This window comes from Equus caballus, chromosome 1 (assembly GCF_041296265.1).
Source record: "Equus caballus isolate H_3958 breed thoroughbred chromosome 1, TB-T2T, whole genome shotgun sequence".
NCBI classification, from domain to species: Eukaryota; Metazoa; Chordata; class Mammalia; order Perissodactyla; family Equidae; genus Equus; species Equus caballus.
The window spans coordinates 140,377,831-140,398,237 of NC_091684.1; the positions used below are offsets into that span (position 1 = coordinate 140,377,831).

Consider the following 20,407-nt stretch of genomic DNA (forward strand, 5'->3'; position numbering starts at 1 on the left):
ATGGTTGATATGAGGATTAACTGAACATAAAATGCTTAGCCAAAGCGTGGCATATAGTAAATACGCAGTAAGCACTAGTTATCAAAATGGCTGAGAAAATGACACAGAATCACGTAAATAAATGAGATTTTATTGTCTGAAAACACATGATTTGTTCCCAAAAGACTTCTTTTGGGAGATTGGCTAAATCGAGCAAATAATGCAACAAAAATCACCAGGACGCTCGAACCGTCAAACTTCCTTTATCAGCTCCGACACACTGGCCACGCCTCCAGTCAGACAGGCCCCGCCCCTAGCCGCTGGCAGACCCCGCCCCTCGGGGGGGTTCCTCCCCGGCCCCGCCCCTCCGGCCTAGCGCGCTCGCCCCGACCCCTACGCGCCTGCGCAGGGCAGGCCGCCGGCGGAGGCGATGAGGGTGCTGGTTCGTCGCTGCTGCGGGCGGCTGCCGGCCGGTGGCGGCGCGGGACGGAGGCCGAGCCCCCAGTGGCGAGCGCTGGCCGGGCTCGGAGGGTGCCCCGGCGGGGAGGACGGCCGGGGCGCTCGGGTCCGCGAGAGGCCGCCCTGGCGTGTGCTCTTCTTCGGCACGGACCAGTTCGCCCGCGAGGCGCTGCGGGCGCTGCACGCCGCCAGGTACCGGGGCCGGGGCTTGGGGGGGCCCGGCTGCTGGGGACGCCTATCTCGAGCCTCTGCGGGAGACCCCGAGGGTTTGGACTCCTTGTCGGGGAAAGCGGCGGCGCGGGAGAGTGTGGGCCCACATTTCGGCGTCTCCGGGCGCCCGGAAGGGGCGCCGCACCGGGCTGTCCGCCCTAGGGCGGCCCGGCGGGTCCCGTCTGGTCTACACCCCCCGCTCCGGGCCCTGTCTGTCCGTTCTTCAGGCGCTACCGGGCGCCCCGCGGAGCCAATCCCGTCCTCGCCGCTTTGCATATATCATCTCCGTCCAGTCCCACCACCTCCATGCACGTTTTGCCTGTAATGAAACCGGAGTTCAGAGAGGTTAAGCGATTGCCCAAGGTCATCAGCTGAGCTGATTGGGACTAAAATGGGGTCTGACTTCAAAGTCCCGTTTCCATTTCCTCGTACTGCTTCCTATTCATCTAACTTGTACCCTCCAATCCTTTGGGCTTCTTACGAGGTACTTGCATCCCTCTGCACCAAGGTCTCCTTTGCTCCCCGTCTCCTCCCCAGTTTTCTGGGACTGAGATGAGGACGGAGTCCAAAAACGAACTGTTTCCAAATGAGTAGATTTATAGATCAGAACTCTTGGTATACATTTAGTATTTCTAAAATTTAACAAACCTGGGAAAAAATTATTTGAGGTCCAACCTGTCCTGAAAGTCCATGGTAGGTGATGGTTATACCCGTGTATATCGCTCTGCGTACTTTCCCCCAACCTCCATTTTTTATCTCCCCACTCCGTTTTTTCCTGACGCACCCCCACGCTCGTTTCTGTCATCTCACTCCGTCAAGTCTTCCCTACAAATACTTCACAGCAGCCCCTCCTATTGACTCCCTCTTCAATCTCCTTGTATCATATTCCTCCCTCCACACACTCCCCTCTGTACACGCACCCTGGAACACTGCCTTCACACTTGTTCGCTTTGCACATCCTGCATAATGCGCTCTCCACTTGCTGCCTTCCCCAGGTTGCCTCCCGCATCCCTCACTCTTGTATCCTGACCCTTATGCTGATGCTTCCCTTGGCAGCTCCACGACTCCTGCACTTTCTCTTTAGAGCCCTCCTATCTACTCCTTTCCTCCTAACTCCTTAACATGTGATGCAATACCTGCTAAATAAAGAAATGAACAGCCCCTGGGCACTGGAATACTACGCAGCAGGTAAAAAAAATGAGGTAGTGCTACATGAACTGCCATGGAATGATGCCCATGGTATATATTTTTGTTTGTTTTTTAAAAAACATTTATTGTTTGAATAACACATGGTTATGGTACAAAATTCAAAAGATTCAAAGGATATACAGTGAAAAGTTAGTTCCTTCCTCCTGTCTCCTAGTTCCCAGTTCTTCTCTTCAGAGACAGCCACTGTTTTCAGGTTCTTCTTCTAGAAATGTTCGATGCATATACAAGCAAATGTATATTTAACCCATTGTTTTAAAAGACTCACATCATAGCTTATATACCATCATGCACCACATAACAACATTTCGCTCAACGACGGACTGCGTATACAACGGTGCTCCCATGAGATGAGTACCATATAGCCTAGCTGTGTAGTAGGCTGTTCCATCTAGGTGTGTGTAAGTGCACTCTGTGATGTTTGCACAACAAGGAAATCGCCTAAGGACACGTTTCTCAGAACGGATCCCGTCACTTAGCGACACATATAGTGTTGTTAAGTGGGAAAAAAAAAAATCCAGAGCAGTATATATTATATCCTAATTGTGTAAAATGTCTGTACTGTATATGTTTCTGTCTGCAAGGGGAAACTTCTAGAACCGTGCTATCCAAAGAGTAGCCACTAGCCACATGTGGCTCTTCAAATTTAAAATTAAAATTAAATAAAAAATAAAAACTCAGTCTTTCACTTGCATTAGTTTTATTCATTTATCAGAATGCTTCCTGAATTTAATCCTAAAAACATTGTAGAGGTCTGTGAAGTAGTTTAGCTTTGAGTCATTGTCATACTACTCTCATATTTTCTTTCGTTCTTTCCAACTTAGGGAAAACAAAGAGGAGGAGCTAATTGACAAATTGGAAGTGGTCACAGTGCCCTCCCCGTCACCCAGAGGACTGCCAGTGAAGCAGTACGCTGTCCAGTCTCAGCTGCCAGTGTACGAGTGGCCAGACGTGGGGTCTGGAGAATATGATGTTGGAGTGGTGGCTTCCTTTGGCCGACTTTTGAGTGAGGCTCTTATTCTTAAATTTCCCTAGTAAGTTTTATTTATAAGGAGATAATGGAATAGAGACCTTGGTCTTTATATACAGACCTGGCATCTAAAGTGTAATAACTTGAACTCTAATTCTGCTTTCTTTAATATTTTCTCTTAAAACATTATATTAGTGGCATGAATTGTTAATCTTTATCGCTATCTGTGGGCTTTCACCCCCATCATTTAAATTCCGTATACTGTATCTGCTGACAACTCCCACATTTGTCCCTCCAGTTCAGATCTCGCCCTGAACTCCAGGCCCTGGATACCCCCTGCCTCCTCCACAGCTCTACTTGGATGTCTGATAGGCACCTTAGATGTGAGATGTCCAAAACTACATTCTTGAACTTTTGCCCAAAACCTGCTCCTCCCCAAATCTTCATCTAGTAAGTGGCAATTCCAGCCTTCTAGTTGAATGGACCCAAATCCTTAGTCATTCTTGATTCCTTATCCCACACCACGCATCCAGTCCATCAGGAAATCCTCTTGGCTCTGCCTTCGAAATCTGTCTAGAAATGGACTGTCTCTCATCGCTTCCACTGTTGCTATTTCCATTGCTTCTGTCCTTGGCCCTCTCAGCCTTTTAACAGTCTAGGAGCCAAAGTGACCCTTTTGAAGCACAAGTCGGATCATGTCACTCTGCTCAGAATTCTCTGCTGGTTTTCCATCTCACTCAGAATACAAGTCAAAGTCCTTATATTGGCCTATAAGGACCTACCTACTTGGTTTGGTCCCCTGCTAGCTCTCTGGCCTCACCTCCTACTACTATTCCTCAGGTTCACTCCACTCCAGCCACACTGGCCTTCCTGCTGTGCCTTGAATCTGCCAAGCATTCACCTTGCTCGAGATCTTTGTGCTTACTGTTCCCTCTGCCTGGAAAGCTTTCTCCCATATATCTCTGTGGCTTATTCCTTTACCTCCTCATGTCTTGCCCAGGTGTCTTCTTATTGGTAAAACTTTCTTTGACCACTTTAAAATTGTAATCTCCCATCCAGTACTCCTATCCCCTTCTCTGCTTTGTTTTTCTCCATAGCTGTTAGCACCATCTGACAAACTTTTTACATGTTTTGGTTTTTATTGCTTATCTCCACTCTTTGCACATAAGCTGCCTGAGGGCAGAATTTTTTTCTGTTTGGTTCACTGTTGCTTGTATCCCCAGCACTCGGAACAGTGCCAGCACGTGGATTGTGCTCAGTCAGTATTTGTTGGATGAATGAGCCTGGGCTCAACAGTGGAACTTAGAATATAAGACTCTTTCATATATGCACACTCTTAAGTGCATACTCATGCTGATGGAGACATCATTAAACTAATGACAGATTAGTAAATTATTTAAATTGCTCATTAATGGGTGATAAGTGTATTGGGATAAACAGCAAAGGTGAATAGATCTTTTGATGGAGATTCAAGAAGCTTGTTTTAGGCATTCTGTATGCAAACTAAGTGAAGTGAGGATAATTATGTAACTAAACTATAAATATAATTTACATCATCCATGAGATGAACGATAGAGTTTGAATGGTTCTTCTCACATAGTTTCGTTTTTATTTAAAAACTTCCAGACATCATGAGCTTGTGTGGAACATCTTTGGAACAATGAATAGTTGTTCTTGCTCTGTTTTTAATTGAGTTTCATTGGTCTCTTATGGTAAGAGAGTGAACTTAGCTCTGGCTCCCTTTTCAGGTGGTACAAGCTAGAATTAACTGTTAGTGTTTCAAAATTTCTGGAAAGTTTAATGATGAAAAGTAGCATATTACTTTAGGTAGCAGTGACTAAGTGGTAAAGCCCACTTACATGCTAATTTCTGCCTTTTCTAACTCAGTGGCATATTGAATGTCCATCCCAGTTGCCTCCCGAGGTGGCGTGGTCCAGCCCCTATAATCCATACCGTGCTTCACGGAGACACAGTTACTGGAGTAACGATTATGCAGATCAGACCTAAAAGGTAAGAGCATAATTCTTTTCTTGAGACTTCTTGTGATTTTGAATGTTGGTATCAGTCTGTTTGGGGGGGAAATGGATGAATGGATGGTGCTCACCAATTTCTCCAGCTCCAGAGTCCTTCCTTGGCTTTTGTACCCTTTCTGTTTTTTCCTGGGTTCTAACATAAGCCATATGTGTTTTGGTATTTATGCAGTCTCTCTTTAAAGCCCTTGTGAAATTTTTAACTTGTTAATTGAAATAAATCCTATTAACAACTGGATTTCTATAAAAGACATTGTGTAAATGAGAGATGGATTTTTGTATATTAGTTATGAATTTTAGTTCTGCTGGCGTGGGTTTCTATGGTCAAACTATGGTCAAATAATTTTTGGAATCTAAAGTAAGAATATATTGTATATCAATGTGTAATATAATTGTCTTAAACATTTAATGTTTTTTATTTTACTTACAATCTAAGAAACAATTATTTAAAGTTGCTTCAGGAGTGTATTAAGCCTCTGCCTATTATTCACCTAATGTACCCCTAGAAACGAATAATTCAGGGGGCCGGCCCCGTGGCCGAGTGGTTAAGTTCGCACGCTCTGCTTCGGCGGCCCAGGGTTTCACCGGTTCAGATCCTGGGCACGGACCTAGCACGGCTCATCAAGCCATGCTGAGGCAGCATCCCACACAGCACAACCAGAAGGACCCACAACTAGAATATACAACTATGTACTGGGGGAGGCTTTGGGGAGAAGAAAAAAAAAAGATTGGTAACAGATGTTAGCTAAGGGCCAATCTTACAGGAAAAAGAAAAGAATAATTTTCAAGTTCACAAGAACAACTCAATATCTGGGATTTGCTTTAATTTACTTTAGAAAAAAAGAGAGTGGGGTAAATGAAACAAGAGTGGCAAAACTTTGATTATTTTAAAATCTGGGTGATGCGTATATGGAGATTCATTAGAGTAGTCACTCTGTTTTTGTGAATATTTGTGATTTTTCATAATCAATATTTTCTTAAAGTTCATAAGTTAAAAATAGAATTAACAGAACCACAAAGTTAAATATTCAAACTAAAGCATATTTCTAAAAAAAGCTGGCGGCCACTATAGAGCTTGATGTAAAATGTACGATTTGTGGGAATACAAATACACTTGCACCTATATAATCATCAATGATTATAATCCAGGCAAAACTCTTATCCTTTTAGAAAGGAAATATAGAAAGAAATAATTAGGGATTTCCTAATGGGACTTCCTTGGAAAATAAGTTCTTTGCTCTAAGCTTTCATTATACAAATAGAATATTTCTTTCATACTATTTATTACTGATGGTAGCATTATCTATTATTGCAGTTAAATCCCTGATACCCAACTTTATACTTTTTCCTTGAGGAAAAAATAAGTGTAAAATCTAAGCACAGGCCAGATTTTACTCTCCCTCCTTTCATGCTGACATTTCTCCCTTGCTAATGGCTAACAGTCAAATTCGTGACCAAGAGTAAACTATCCTTGTGGTATATAAACACTCATGTAGACAAACATTGTTAGTAAGAAATCGTCCCTAATCCTGTTATTATTTGCTTTTCCTTTTTTGGTAGGTTTGATGTAGGTCCAATTCTCAAACAGGAAACGGTTCCTGTGCCACCTAAGAGCACCGCGAAGGAATTGGAAGCCGTGCTGTCAAGACTGGGTGCCAACATGGTACAGTCCTCTGAGAGCCCACTGTTTTTTATTCATTTAGTAGGTTTCCTAAGTGGTTCTGATGAAAAGAGCAATTTTATGATATGTAATTTTAAGCTTCCTTTTTCCTTTTTAAGTGATTTCTATCCTTGGCTTCCTAAAAATTAGCTTGGTATTTGTGATCTCATGTAACTCTTTGAGAATTTACACAGAGTGGTTACCTAAAGGCTTTCAGATGAATCACGTGGTCCTACGTGGTCTCCTGCATTTCACAGTGAGGCCTTCTTTCTTCCCTGTTTCACTCTCCTTAGTCTCATAGACGGACCTTTCGTCCCTGTCAGAAGGCACCTATAGGGGCTGGCCCCGTGGCCGAGTGGTTAAGTTCATGCGCTCCGCTGCAGGCGGCCCAGTGTTTCGTTGGTTCGAATCCTGGGCGCGGACATGGCACTGCTCATCAGACCACGCTGAGGCAGCGTCCCACATGCCACAACTAGAAGAACCCACAACGAAGAATACACAACTATGTACCGCGGGGGCTTTGGGGAGAAAAAGGAAAAAATAAAATCTTTAAAAAAAAAAAAAAAAGAAGGCACCTATAGCATTTTGTAAGTGACTCTTAGCTTTTGTCCCCACTTCTGTGCCTGTGTTCCAGTCATTTGCATCCATACACACTGGGATTCTGTTGACCCCCCAGCTACAAATGAACTCTGTGGCGTTTTGTAGCTCATTGAATCTGCAATACAGTGGGGTCTGAGTAAATGCTTAATGAGCAGATTAATGATTTTCATTTGAACTAGTTAATTTTCTGTAGAGGAAAACTTTCCCCCCAACTCCCCTCAGGAATGCTATTATAATAGTAGCTGTTGTTCACTGAGCACTGGTTTGTGTGCCAGGACTGTTCTAGATAGCTCTGTAGGCTTATTTTTTTACCTTCTCAACAAACCTTTGAGGTAGCTGTTGCTGTGAACTGTTTTACAAATGATGGCATTGAAGGCCACAGACAAGTAACATAACTTTCCCCCAATGACACAGCCAGTAGGTGGTGGAACTGGGATTTGAACCCGGAACTGTGTGACTCCAGAGCACACTCTTCTTCTGTGAGGCTCCTCTGCCTTCTCCCCTGCGGGGTGCGAGTGTGGATAGCTGCGGGTAAGGCTGTTCTGACACTGAAGGCTCGCACAGTCAGGCAAAGCTCAGCGTCCTCTGGAGGCAGATCAGTAACCTGAACTCTGCAGAGACCAACATCGCCACTAAAGCTCTACCCAGCAGACACGCATCCTCCCAGCTTAAGCCAGTTTACTGCCTTATCTGCCACCCAGCTCTTTTAAAGCTGTAGCTCATTTCATGGTACTGAATTGCAATGTATTTCTGCTTTTGTTCTTTTTATCTTGAATATATAACGTTCTCCTTTTTTAGCTTATTTCAGTTTTGAAAAATTTGCCTGAAAGTTTGAGCAACAGAAGGCAGCAGCCAACTGAGGGGGTGACACATGGTGAGTAAGGGCTGCAGATTCTTACCTCTTCCCTAAGGTTTGTTTTTCCTGATAGCATCTGAACACTGTGCCTGCTTCACTTGCAATTTCCCTTGATTTTGACTGACAACTGAGTGCCCACTTGTGTGCCCTTTTCCAAAGAATGGTTGGGAAGCTCTCTTTGTCCCTCCTAACATGTAGCCTTTTGAAAGATTGGAAATTTTTTCCTATTCTTCATATTGAAAAGTACCAAACATAGAGATAAAAGACAGTGAATACCTCTTTCACCCAGAGTCAACAATTATTAATATTTGGTCCTATTTTCTTTCTCTCTCTATATATGTGGTTTATTTAGTATATATTTTTAAATTTCTCCTTAACCATTTAGAAGTATGCATCATGACCTTTCATCCCTAAATACTTCAACATACATCTTTTAAGAAAAATGTCCAGTTCCCTAATAGCATTTAATATCTAGTCCACATTTAAATTTTCTTAATTGTCTAAAACATATTTTATAGCTGTATATTTTTTCAAACTAGGATATAATTGTAATTAATTGTTATGTCTCTTTAGTCTCTTTAAACTAGAGTAATTCCTCCACTGTTTTTTTTCCCTCCATGTCATTGACTCTTTGAAGAGCTCAGGCCAGTTGTCTGTTTCCTTCTAGTGTTGTTTAACTTGTTTTTCTATCCCTTATATTTCCTGTGAGTTGGAAGTTCTAAAAGGTTGATTGGATTCAGGCTTAAAGTTTTTGGAAAGAATATTTCGTAGATGATAATTGTGTTTTAGTGATATTTGTGCCAGTTTGTTTTTAATTTTAAGGATTGCTTTTTACTTTTATCTATGATTTTATTTCTTGAATATGTAAACCATTTACATGATTCAGAAGCTAAAACTGGTTAAAAGGATATACTCAAAGAAGTCTCTCCCCTGTCTCCTCCAGGCTTAGGATGTCACATCAGTAAGCCATGATGCCAGATTGCATCAAGGCTAGTAAGCTAAGTTTGCTCACCTAGCTGAGGTGGTGATCACCAGATCTTTCCAGTGTAAAGATGTGTTTCTCCCTTTGCAATTGGCAGGTAATCTGTGGGGTACTTTAGCACCATGCAAATATCCTGTTCCCTAACAACCTTTCACATCACAATTTTAGCATGGATTGATGCTCCTTCCCTGAATGAATTATTTCATTAGAGATTGCAAAATGGTGATTTTCTAATTCCTTTTACTTTACTAGTTGGCATTGCTCTGTAAAGAAGAACTTTTCCTCATCAATTGATGAATTTTAGTTCATCCTAAAATGACAGAATAATTGTTTAAGCCTTTCTCTAATTACCAATTTTTAGAGTAAGGAGTTGGTGCCACAATTGCCTTCAATTATGGGTAAACAAGTTTTTTTAATTATCATTTGACTCGTGGATTCTCCTTTATTGTGTTTTACAGTTAGTTACATTCATAATGCTTATGCTGCTCAAGTAGTCCCAGATTTAGCCAGTGGGAGCCCCTTAAAGTTGGCTCCTGCATCTTTTTGACACTTCTCCACGCCAATTAGTTTTTGAGTGCTTTCTTGCTTTCTATTATAAGATGTCCCAGGCTCACCTTGTAAATTCTCTGTCCTCTGTTGGAATCAGCCATCTCTCCCTTGTTCATTTTAGTGGGGGGTGGTATTTAGAAACTATCTCGTACAACAATGTGTTCCAAGATAAGGTGACAATGGACAAGGCTAGGCATTATATTTTTTAAATAATACTTGAGTTCATATTGTTACTGATTCAAAGTTTAAATTACAGAGTTTTTCTTAGAGTATTTTCTCTTACACTGAATATCTTTTTTTGTATTAATACTAACCTATTTGTTTAATTGCTAAGCATAAAATAGTTTGAAAATTATGCCACCAATATTACTACAAAAAGTAAAACTACTGAGTAAGATTTAAGATTTCTCTGCAGGTTTTTTTGTCCTTAGAATATATCCTGCTAAGATTATGCAGTCAGAGTACTGTGTTCAAAACTTTCTGGAGACAATTCTTTTTTCCATGTGGTTTTGTTATCTAGTTTGATATATACTTAGGTTTATTTTTTTCCATTTGTGTTTAATTTTCAGAGTTGCTTTTTTCCTCTCTGATTAAATTTAATTTTTTGAATATGTAAAATATTTACATGATTCAAAAGTTAAAATTTGAGAAGGTGAACTCAGAGAAGTCTCTCGTCTATCCCTATCTCCTCCAAGCCTGTTTCCCTCCTTCTCTGGGTCAGTATTTTCCTTAGTTTCTGATTTCACCTTCTAGTTGGTTCTTTTTATCAAAATTAGCAAAAACACATTTTTAAGCAGATTTTTCTTTTCTTCCACAAAAGGTGGTATAAAATGTACACTCTTTTGTACCTTTCTTTCTTCACTCAGTGGTGTATCCTGGAGATCAGTTCCTATCAATAAGAGATTTCCCCCGTTCTATTTTTATGGTGGTCTAGTTCTCATTTGTGTGCATATATCATAATTTATTCAACAGAGCCCCTATTTATGGGCATTTGTGTCCAGTCTTTTGCTATTTCAAATAATGCCATTAAAAATAACTTTATGCATGTTACTTCCTAATCAAATAGATAAGAAACTGCATCTTGGAGTAGTTTTAATTTATATTACTTCTGTGAGGGGGGTTAGGATCTTTTCATATGTTTAAGGACTATTTGCATTTCTTTTTTCTGGGAACGGTTTATTATATCCTTTGACAATTTTCCTATCAGATTTCTTGATCTTTTTCTTCTCAGTTTTTAGGAGTACTTTATATAATAGATATAAATAAATCTATATAATAGATATAAAGTACTCCTAAATATAATCTAATTATATTAATATTATTATAAGATTACATAAATGTATATTTACAGATTTATATCTATATAAGCAGATACAGAGCACTGTAATACAAATTTTAAAAAGTACTTTCAGTTTGTCATTTGCTTTTTGACTTGTGACATTTTTTTTGTCTTGAAAAAGTTTTTTATGTAGTCATATTTATCATTCTTTTCTTTAATTACTTCTGTATTTTGAGTCATTGTTCAGTCATTTTTCTACTCCCAGGTTATAAAGAAATTCACCCATGTCTTCTTCTAGTACTTGTATGATTTATTTATTTACCTTTATATTATGGAAAGTTTCAAACATATTCAAAAGTTGAGGAAATAATATAATGAATTCTCTTGTATCTGTTCTTCAGCATCAATACTTATTAATTCATGGACATGGAACCTGATATTCATTCTTGCTATTGGCTTTATCTTGTAGCCCCTAAGATTTCTGCTGGTACCAGCTGTATAAAATGGGAGGAACAAACGTCAGAGCAAATATTCAGACTTTATCGTGCCATAGGAAATATAGTAAGTTCGAAGTCACATTGCAGTTTTACCTAAGAGAGTGTGTGTGTGTGCGCGTGCACGTGTGTAATTCACCTTTGAAATATTTTTATTCAGGAATGAATCTCATAAACTAAACCTAAGAATCCTGAAATTCATTTTTTTAAAAAATGGCTATTTTTTTAATGTGGTAAAATATACATAACATAAAATTTACCATTTTAACCATTTTAAGTGTATCGTTCAGTGGCATTAAATAAATTCACGTTGTTTTATAACCATCACCGCTATCCCCAGAACTTTTTCATTTTCCCAAATTGAAACTCTGCCCATTAAACAGTAACTCCCATTCCCCCTCCCCATAGTCCCTGATGAATTCTATTCTACTTTCTGTATCTATGAGTTTGCCTGTTCTAGGTACCTCATGTAAGTGGAATCGTACAGTATTTGTGCTTTTGTGTCTGGCTTATCTCACTTAGCATAGTGTCTTCAAGGTTCATCCATGTAGTGCTATGTATCAGAATGTCATTCCTTTTTAAGTCTGAATAATATTCCATTGTATGTATATACCTCATCTTGTTTATCCATTCATCTGTCGATGGATGTTTGGATTGTTTCTACCTTTTGGCTGTTGTGAATAATGCTGCTATGAACATTGGTGTACAAGTTTCTGTTTGAGTCACTACATTCAGTTCTTGTGTATCTGATATTCACTTAAAAAATATTCTTCAAACTTTAAGTTTTTGGAATTCACAAATCACTTTCAAATACATATTTTGCAGTTTCCCATAACCAAGTTCTATTATCCCATTTCATAGATTAAGGGAATGAAAATGAAGTGACTAACAGGGGTACCTAGTCACTAACTAATGAACTTAAATCGTCTAAGTCCTAATCCCACGCTTTTTCCAGTCTGTCTTTCTGCCTATGGCCCATGTTTTATAATTGAATTCTTAAATCCTTGATTACCACATATGGTACACAAAGTGGAGTTGTAATGTAACAACTCATTAAAATATCTGAGTTAAATTCTCAATTCTTTTGACAAATTTATTGGCTTTTTTCCTTCATGTTGGTGGCCTCTTGTATTGTTTAAACTCTGGGTCTAGCTTGTGTGGGTTTTTAATGGCCCTTCCCTGTTATTAATGTTGGGTAAAATGGAGAACTGCTGTTGAATATTTGTAGCATGCCAAGTTCTTCAGTGAGGATCACAATTGCATGTTGTGGGTATTATCCCATTTTAAGTTGAGGAAATTGAGCCTTAAAGTAGATACTCAGTGAATGGTTATGGAATGTTGTTCAAGGTTACATTGCTAATTAGTGAGAGTCAAGCTTTGAATCAGAACTGTGTGACTTCAAACCTTGTACTTTTCCTGCTACAGCAGAATGGCATAGGGAAAGCAACTTGGGACTTTACAGCCAGACAGAGCTGGGTTCCAGCTTGTCTCTGCTACTTCCTAACTTTGTAGACTTGGGAAGGGTACTTAACTTCCGAGCTTTAGTTTGTTCATTGGGAAATTAGGGCTGATATAATGTATATAAAACATCTAGTACAGTATCTGGCACAGAGTAAGTACTCATTAAATGATACCTATTATTATTCTTTTATCCATTAAACTAAATAGTTATTAAAGGCCTATTATGTGTCAGACACTGTTCTAGGTGCTAGAGATACAGATGGTGTAGGAAGAAAGACAATAAATAAGCAAATAAATAAGAAATAGTGTGATAAGTTCCTTGATGAAAATTAAAATAGGATAATTTGGGGCGCTGGCCCCATCGCCGAGTGGTTAAGTTTGAGTGCTCTGCTTTGGTGGCCCAGGGTTTCGTCAGTTCGGATCCTGGGTGCAGACATGGCACCACTCATCAGGCCATGCTGAGGCAGCATCCTACATGCCACAACTAGAAGGACCCACAACTAAAATATACAACTATGTACTGGGGGGATTTTGGGAGAAAAAGCAGGGAAAAAATAAAAAGAAGATTGGCAACCGTTGTTAGCTCAGGTGCCAATCTTAAACAAAAAAATAGGATAAGGTGATAGACTAACTGAAGGTTATTTTAGACTGGATAGATGGGGAATACCTCTCTGAACTGACATTTAAGCTGTCATCTGAAAGACGATAGCAACCAGCCATGCCAAGATCAGGAAAAGGGCATTCCAGGCAGAGGGAGCAGGTAGTATGAAATCCAAGGTAGGCTAATCCAGATAAAAACATCACAAGAAAAGAAAACTATAAGTCAATATCCCTTATGAATATAGAGGCAAAAATCTTCAAACAACATATAAAAAAGGACTATACACCATGACCAAGTGGTATTTATCCCATGAATGCAAGGTTGGTTCAGCATACAAAAAAATCAATCAATATAATACACCATATTAACAGAATAAAGGACAAAAGCCACATAATTGTCTCAATAGATGCAGAAAAAGCATTTGAGAAAATCCAGTACCCTTTCAAGATAAAGATTCTGAACAAATTAAGAATAGGAGGGAACTTCCTCAACCTGATAAAGAACATCTACCAAAAAATCCACAATTAACATCATATTTAATGGTGAATGACTGAAAACTTTCCCCCTAAGATCAAGAGCAAGAGAAGGATGTACTGGAGGTTATAGCCAGGGCAATTAGGCAAGAAAAAAGAAACAAACGGTAACCAGATTGGAAAGGAAGAAGTAAAACTATCTGTGTTTGAAGATGATGTAATCTTACGTAAAGAGAATGATAAAGATTCCTAAAAGATAAGAGCTAATAAACAGTAAAGAAGACCTAAATAAATGGAAAGACCTCCGTGGTCATGGATTGGAAGACTTAATATTGTTAAGATGGGACTATTCCCCAAACTGATCTACAGATTCAACACAATTTTTATGAAAATCCCAGTTGACTTGTTTGCAGAAATTGACAAGCTGATCCTAAAATTTGTATGGAATTGCAAGAGGCCCAGAATAGCCAAAAAATCTTGACAAAGGAGAACAAAGTTGGAGGACTCACATTTCCCGATTTCAAAACTTACTAGAAAGCTACAGTAACGAGGACAGTGTGGCAGTGGCATAAAGATAGATGTATAGCTCAATGGGATAGAATTGAGAGTCCAGAAATAAACCCATACATTTATGGTCAGTTGATTTTTGACAAGGGTGCCAGTACAATTTGATGAGGAAACAACAGTCTTTTCAACACATGGTGCTTGTACAACTGGATATCCACAATCAAAAGAATCGGTTTGGACCCCTACCTCACACCACATACAAAAATAAACTCAAAATATGTCAGAGACCTAAGTGTAAGAGCCAAAACTATAAAACTGTTAGAAGAAAACAGGGATAAATCTTCATGACCTCGAAGTAGGCAGTGGTTCTGGATGTGATGCCTCAAGCATAAGCAACCAAACTAAAAACTGAACTTCAAAATTAAAAACCGTTGGGCTTCAAAGTACACTATCAAGAAAGTGAAAAGGCAACCCACAGAATAGAAGAAAATATTTGCAAATCATATATCTGATAAGGGTCTAGTATCCAGAATATATTAAAAAACTTAACAGCTGTACAGTAAAAAAGACCATCCAATTAGAAAATGCTCACAGGATCTGAATAGACATTTCTCTCAAGAAGATATACAGATGGACAATAAGCACATGAAAAGGTGGTCAACTTCAGTAGTCTAGAGAAATGCAGATCAAAAGTGTCCTGAGACACTACTTCACATCCATTAGGATGGCTATAATTTAAAAAACAGACGACAACAAGTATTGACAAGGATGTGAAGAAATTTGGAACTCTCATACATTGTTGGTGGGAACATAAAATGGTGCAGCCACTTTGGAAAACAGTTGACAGTTTCTCAACGTTAAACACAGAGTTACTTTCATACATAATGATCCTTATCTTCTGCAGTTCACCTTTCCTCTCCACTGAGAAAAGCTTGTGCAGTAACAGAATGAGTACTTATCTTGGAGCCAGAAGGTGAGAGTTGATTCCTGGAGCTACCATTTACTAACCAAGAGCAATACCCTTATCTTCTCTGAGCTTCTGCTTTCTTACCTCTAAAATAGGGTTAATGAGCATGCCCACAACTGTCAAGATCAAAGGAGATAAACGGTGAATTTAAATCCCTGCCAACATATGATTTGGACAAGTAATGATGGTAGACACTGAAATGACTATATTCTCGCCATCATTTTCCCTTCTGCAATGCTCTGATGATAAGGTGAAGATGAGCTTTACCTCCTCAAGAACAAGAACTGCATATTCTGATTATATACCTAGCATATTTATCACTCTCAGTAAATATAAATCTTTTTTTAGTCAGTAAACATGTTTCAAAAATATTTTGAGTTCTGTGAAAGAAAAAAGTTACACATATGAAAATCATTTCATAATTTTTATTCGGAGCAGGTAAAGAAAAATAAATCAGCAAGTTATTGAAGAGGATACTGTACCAACAGAAGATGTTGTACCAATCTCCTCTTCAATATTGACAGATGTAAGGTTATGAACACTTGTGAACTTTTCAAATTTAATTTTTTTGATTTAATGTTCAAATATTTGCAACCACTTAACTCTTCTAGAAATTAAATGTCTTCTTTAAGGAATCTCATAAAAAAGCACTGAGCTGATAATGAGAAAACACAGATTCTGATCCTTGGCTCTGCCACTAACTACCTGGGTCTCACCTGGGAAAACACCTGCATTTCTCTGGGCCTCACTTTCGTCATCTATGAAATAGAAGATTGAATGAAAGTCTGAAAATAAATGTATTTAACTCAGAAATGTGACAGGACTTATTTCCTGGCATGTGTTAATTTTTATTAACAGTTAAAATCAAGTTGCAGGGTGTCAGGTATACTGGAAATGTGTTATGTGATAAAGGTGGCATTTCATACCGGGGGAAGGGGAGATGGATTAGCCAGTAAATAACATTGGGACAGCAGGTTAGCCATGAGAGGCCTACCTTTTAAAATGAAAATAAAATCTCGGGGGATCAAGAATTTAAATGTGAAAAAACAAAACCACAAAGGACTGGGGAAAAACACAGTTGAATACTTTTTTATAATATTTAATAAAGTGAGGCGTGGGCCTTTTTTTAAAATTTTTTTTTCTGCTTTTTCTCCCCAAGTCCCCCTAGTACATAGTTGTATATTTTAGTTGTGGGTCCTTCTAGTTGTGGCATGTGGGACGCCACCTCAGCATGGCCTGACGAGTGGTGCCATGTCCGCGCCCAGGATTCGAACCAGTGAAACCCTGGGCTGCCGAAGCAGAGCACGAGAACTTAACCACTCGGCCAAGGGGCCGGCCCATTGGAGTAGGTCTTTTTAAGCATGACATGAACCACTGAGGCCATGAGAGAAAAGAGTGATAAATATCACTCCATAAAAATAAAAAACTTAGACATGGAAAAAAAAATTACTGCACCCAAGTTCAAAAGTCAACATACTGGAAGAATATTCGTAATACATCCAAGAATTAAAGGGCTTATTTCCTAAAAATATAAAACACTTTTGCAAATTAATAAGAAAGAGATGAACAACTCAGTTTGTTTTTCTTTTAAACGGGTAGAGGGTATAAATAGGCAGTTTTCAGAGAAATAAATAAAATGTGCAAGAAAATATATGCAATGCTCCTTGGCCCCACTAATAATAAACAGCAATAGGTTGTCTTTTTCTTTTTTCTCTTAGCAAGGCAGTTTAACAATAAAATGTTGATGCTCTTTAAACTAGGTAGTCTACTTAAAAAAAACCATTATTCTCCAGAAATGTAAAAGTCCTCAAAGGTATATCTACCAGGCTATTTATTAGCACATTTAAAAATTTTATAATAGCAAGAAATTGAAAATGACTGAAATGTCCATCATAAAGGTATTGGTTACATAAACTATGGTACAGTCATAAAATGGAATGCTGTGCAGCAGATAAAAAGAGTGAAATAGATAAGCACGTACTGATGAAAAGGAGCCCATGGTTTATGGTTAAGTAAAAAGAGTTCCTTGCAGAACAGTATGTTCTAGATTTTTGAAATAATCTTTGTAGAAAAAATACAAGGAAATACACATCAAACTGTTAACAGTGGTTACCTCTGGGAATAGGAGTACAGAATACTTTGACTTTCTAAATTTTTTTAAACATAATTGCTGTAATGCTTGCATTTTTTTATAATGAACATATATTTTTAATTAGAAATATTAATAAAGATATAAACATTGATTTTAAAAGTGTTTAAGATCTTACAAATCTTGGAGGCTGATGTAGAGGATCATGTTTATGTGCTGTTCCATAAGATTCAGAGACTGAGTTCCAAATTCATCTTTAATTGGGAGAGAAATCAGACCAGATTAACACAAAATAGTAGTTGAAAAGGGTTTGGGGGCTGAATGTATTTCTTTATCACACCTTCTTTAATTTTGTTTGCAGATTCCGTTGCAGACACTCTGGATGGATAATACCATTAAACTCCTGGATTTGGTAGAAGTTAATAGTTCAGTCCTCACTGGTACTAACTTTTGAATAGCTGACATGGAAAATGTTTTCACTATAGTGTATTTGAAAATGTGTCTTTTACCATAGGTCACACACTAAAAATAAGGATTCTTTTAGTTTGTTTCAGTTCAATAATGATAATGCTTTACGTTCATTTATTGTCTTACTCTTTGCAGTGTCCATTCACATGTATTTTCTCATTTAATCATAAGAACCTGGGAAGTAGGCAGAGCAGTGGTACTATCTCATTTTAAGATCTGTGATTTCTTACATTAAGATTTTCAGGGAGTGCAAAATGACTTGGTTAGTTTCACTCTGGTGAATATCATAATGAAAATCTCTGGGAAGCTCAGCGAGAATCTTAGGCCCAGGTGTAGCATTCGTGACACAGATCCATTCTGAGGCCTAACAGTGCCCTCCCAACATGGTGGACTGAAGGACTCTGAGCCACAGAGGGAACTGGCATAGTTCAGAGGGTGTCCGAGTTCCTCAGGATCTAGGAATTGGGACTGATTTGGTCATGGATTGGAAGGGCCACCTTAGATCCTAAGCCTCCTGTATCTCTCTCTAGGAGGGAGACAGTTCTTTCCCCAAAATGGTCAAAACTTCAAGATTCAACATTTTAGGTTGATCTCTGGGAGACTGGGTGAAGGACTCATAGCTTCTTACGTGTACAGAAAGCTTCCCTTTGGGTTCGAGGTACACACAGAGCACCATGGCTCCATCATTAAGTTTTGGATTACAAAGTCGGGGCATCAGCAGATGTGTCTTCTCCAGCATTAGTACTGCTTCCCATGATGTTTTGATTTTTAAGAAGTGCCATGAAATTGCATGATTATTTATTCTCTCTCTCATATCTTTTTTATTTTTCCCCCATTCTTTAGATCCAAAATTAACAGGACAGGCTGTTATTCCAGGATCGGTGATATACCACAAACACTCACAGAAACTGCTGGTTTGTTGTAAGGTACATTCTCCTTTAGTTTCAAATTATCATACTTGTTGTACTGAGTTTATAGTTTATATTATTTATCATTTTTAGTTGGGACTTCACTCAACTGCCTGTCCACCAGATTGAGCCAACGGACAGTTTAATTTTCTTAAGAAATAGTAGAATCTCTAGTATAATGTTTTGAAAGTGCTGTTTTGCCAAGGCATTATTATTACTCAAACAATGAAAGAATATTCAATAACTTTAGTGCTGTCTTAAAAGAAACCTGAATATTCTCAGTAATCCAATTTAACAACCTCTTATTAATAGTGTTGTTTAATTAACGTCATCTTGTTAATATGACGATCATAAAAGATACTGACGTCCTATCGAAGTGTCTAGCTGAATTACTGCAGTGCATGTATCCTACTTACTGTTGAACAGTGGTTAGGAGATTTCTTAACTATTTAAAATGACTTTAAACCATTATTGTTTCATAACACCATGGCATTGTCCTGAGAAGTATTCCACAATCCTTCCATTTCCTGGGTATTTTCCTTCATGCAGTGTTTATGTGCAATATTCCATGCTCAGGAAAGTATATTTAAAATGTGTGATAGATTGATCTGAGCTACACAGACTGTAGATACAGAACTCCTACATCAACCTCCCTTCATCTCTCCAACTTATTCTGGAACAGCGTTGGGTGTGTATGTCTTGCTGTCCTTGTCTGTGGCTGTATATATCTGTATTGCAAATCTGGAGTTTGCTGTCAGAGAAGAAGCTGGGGTTGTCTGAACATGCGAGTTTGAGTCCCCCAGGTGTGTCACCTCAGACAAATCACTCACCCTCTCTGGGCATGAGTTTTCTCTTCTAAAATCAGTTTTCTCTGGGGGTGATATTGGATGTGCCTGCTTTTTAGAACGGCTGTATTTTGATGACCAGTAACAATAAGATACTTGGACATACTCTGAAAACCATAAAGCACTCTGGAAATATAACATACCTTCTTATTCTGCTCCCTTTGTGTTTAAATAGGCTTATATAGGTCTGCACATTTGTTATCACTCCTTGGTAATAAACTTTGAGAGTCAAAGAATCATATATGTCACTTAGTACTGTGCTATCTGCAGCTAGGCTATAGTAAAGATTTGTTGGTTTATTTGTTTTCACATTAAAAGTTTTGTAAACTAAAATTTAGCACCAGTTTTGCCACCACTGCCTGTTCACTATTTGTCTTTTGCCCTTTAGGATGGCTGGATTGGTGTTCGATCAGTGATGCTCAAGAAAACACTAACAGCTACTGATTTCTACAACGGATATTTGCACCCCTGGTACCAGAAAAATTCCCAAGCTCAACCAGGCCAATGCAGATTTCAGACTCTCAGACTTCCAACAAAGAAGCAGAAAAAAAAATTGTTGCTATGCAACAGTGCATTAAGTAGTTAGGAAGAAGATGGACAAGAACCTACTACATATTTGTAATTTATTAAAAGCCTTATTTATAAGGAATTACCTTTACTTGCAAAGAAGATGACACTGTTGGCGGAAGAGAAGATTATTGTCAAAGATGAATTACCTCACTTTCCACTTTTTGTTTAACAGTAGTTAAAAACAGCTTTTTCTATTTGAATGACAAAAGAAGCTTTAAATAAAATTTTTATCTATAATATCAAA

General features: G+C 38.7%; 1 protein-coding gene across 1 annotated transcript; it reads left to right on the forward strand.

Annotated features, from left to right (window-relative positions):
• Positions 1–371: 371 nt before the first annotated feature.
• Positions 372–20,407, forward strand: MTFMT (mitochondrial methionyl-tRNA formyltransferase). The gene is given in 10 exon segments (XM_023655384.2): positions 372–630; positions 2,679–2,888; positions 4,712–4,834; positions 6,415–6,517; positions 7,913–7,988; positions 11,250–11,341; positions 17,734–17,812; positions 18,684–18,766; positions 19,982–20,144; positions 20,147–20,407. Coding segments are annotated over 10 exon segments (1,179 nt in total). The 5' UTR covers positions 372–409; the 3' UTR covers positions 20,176–20,407.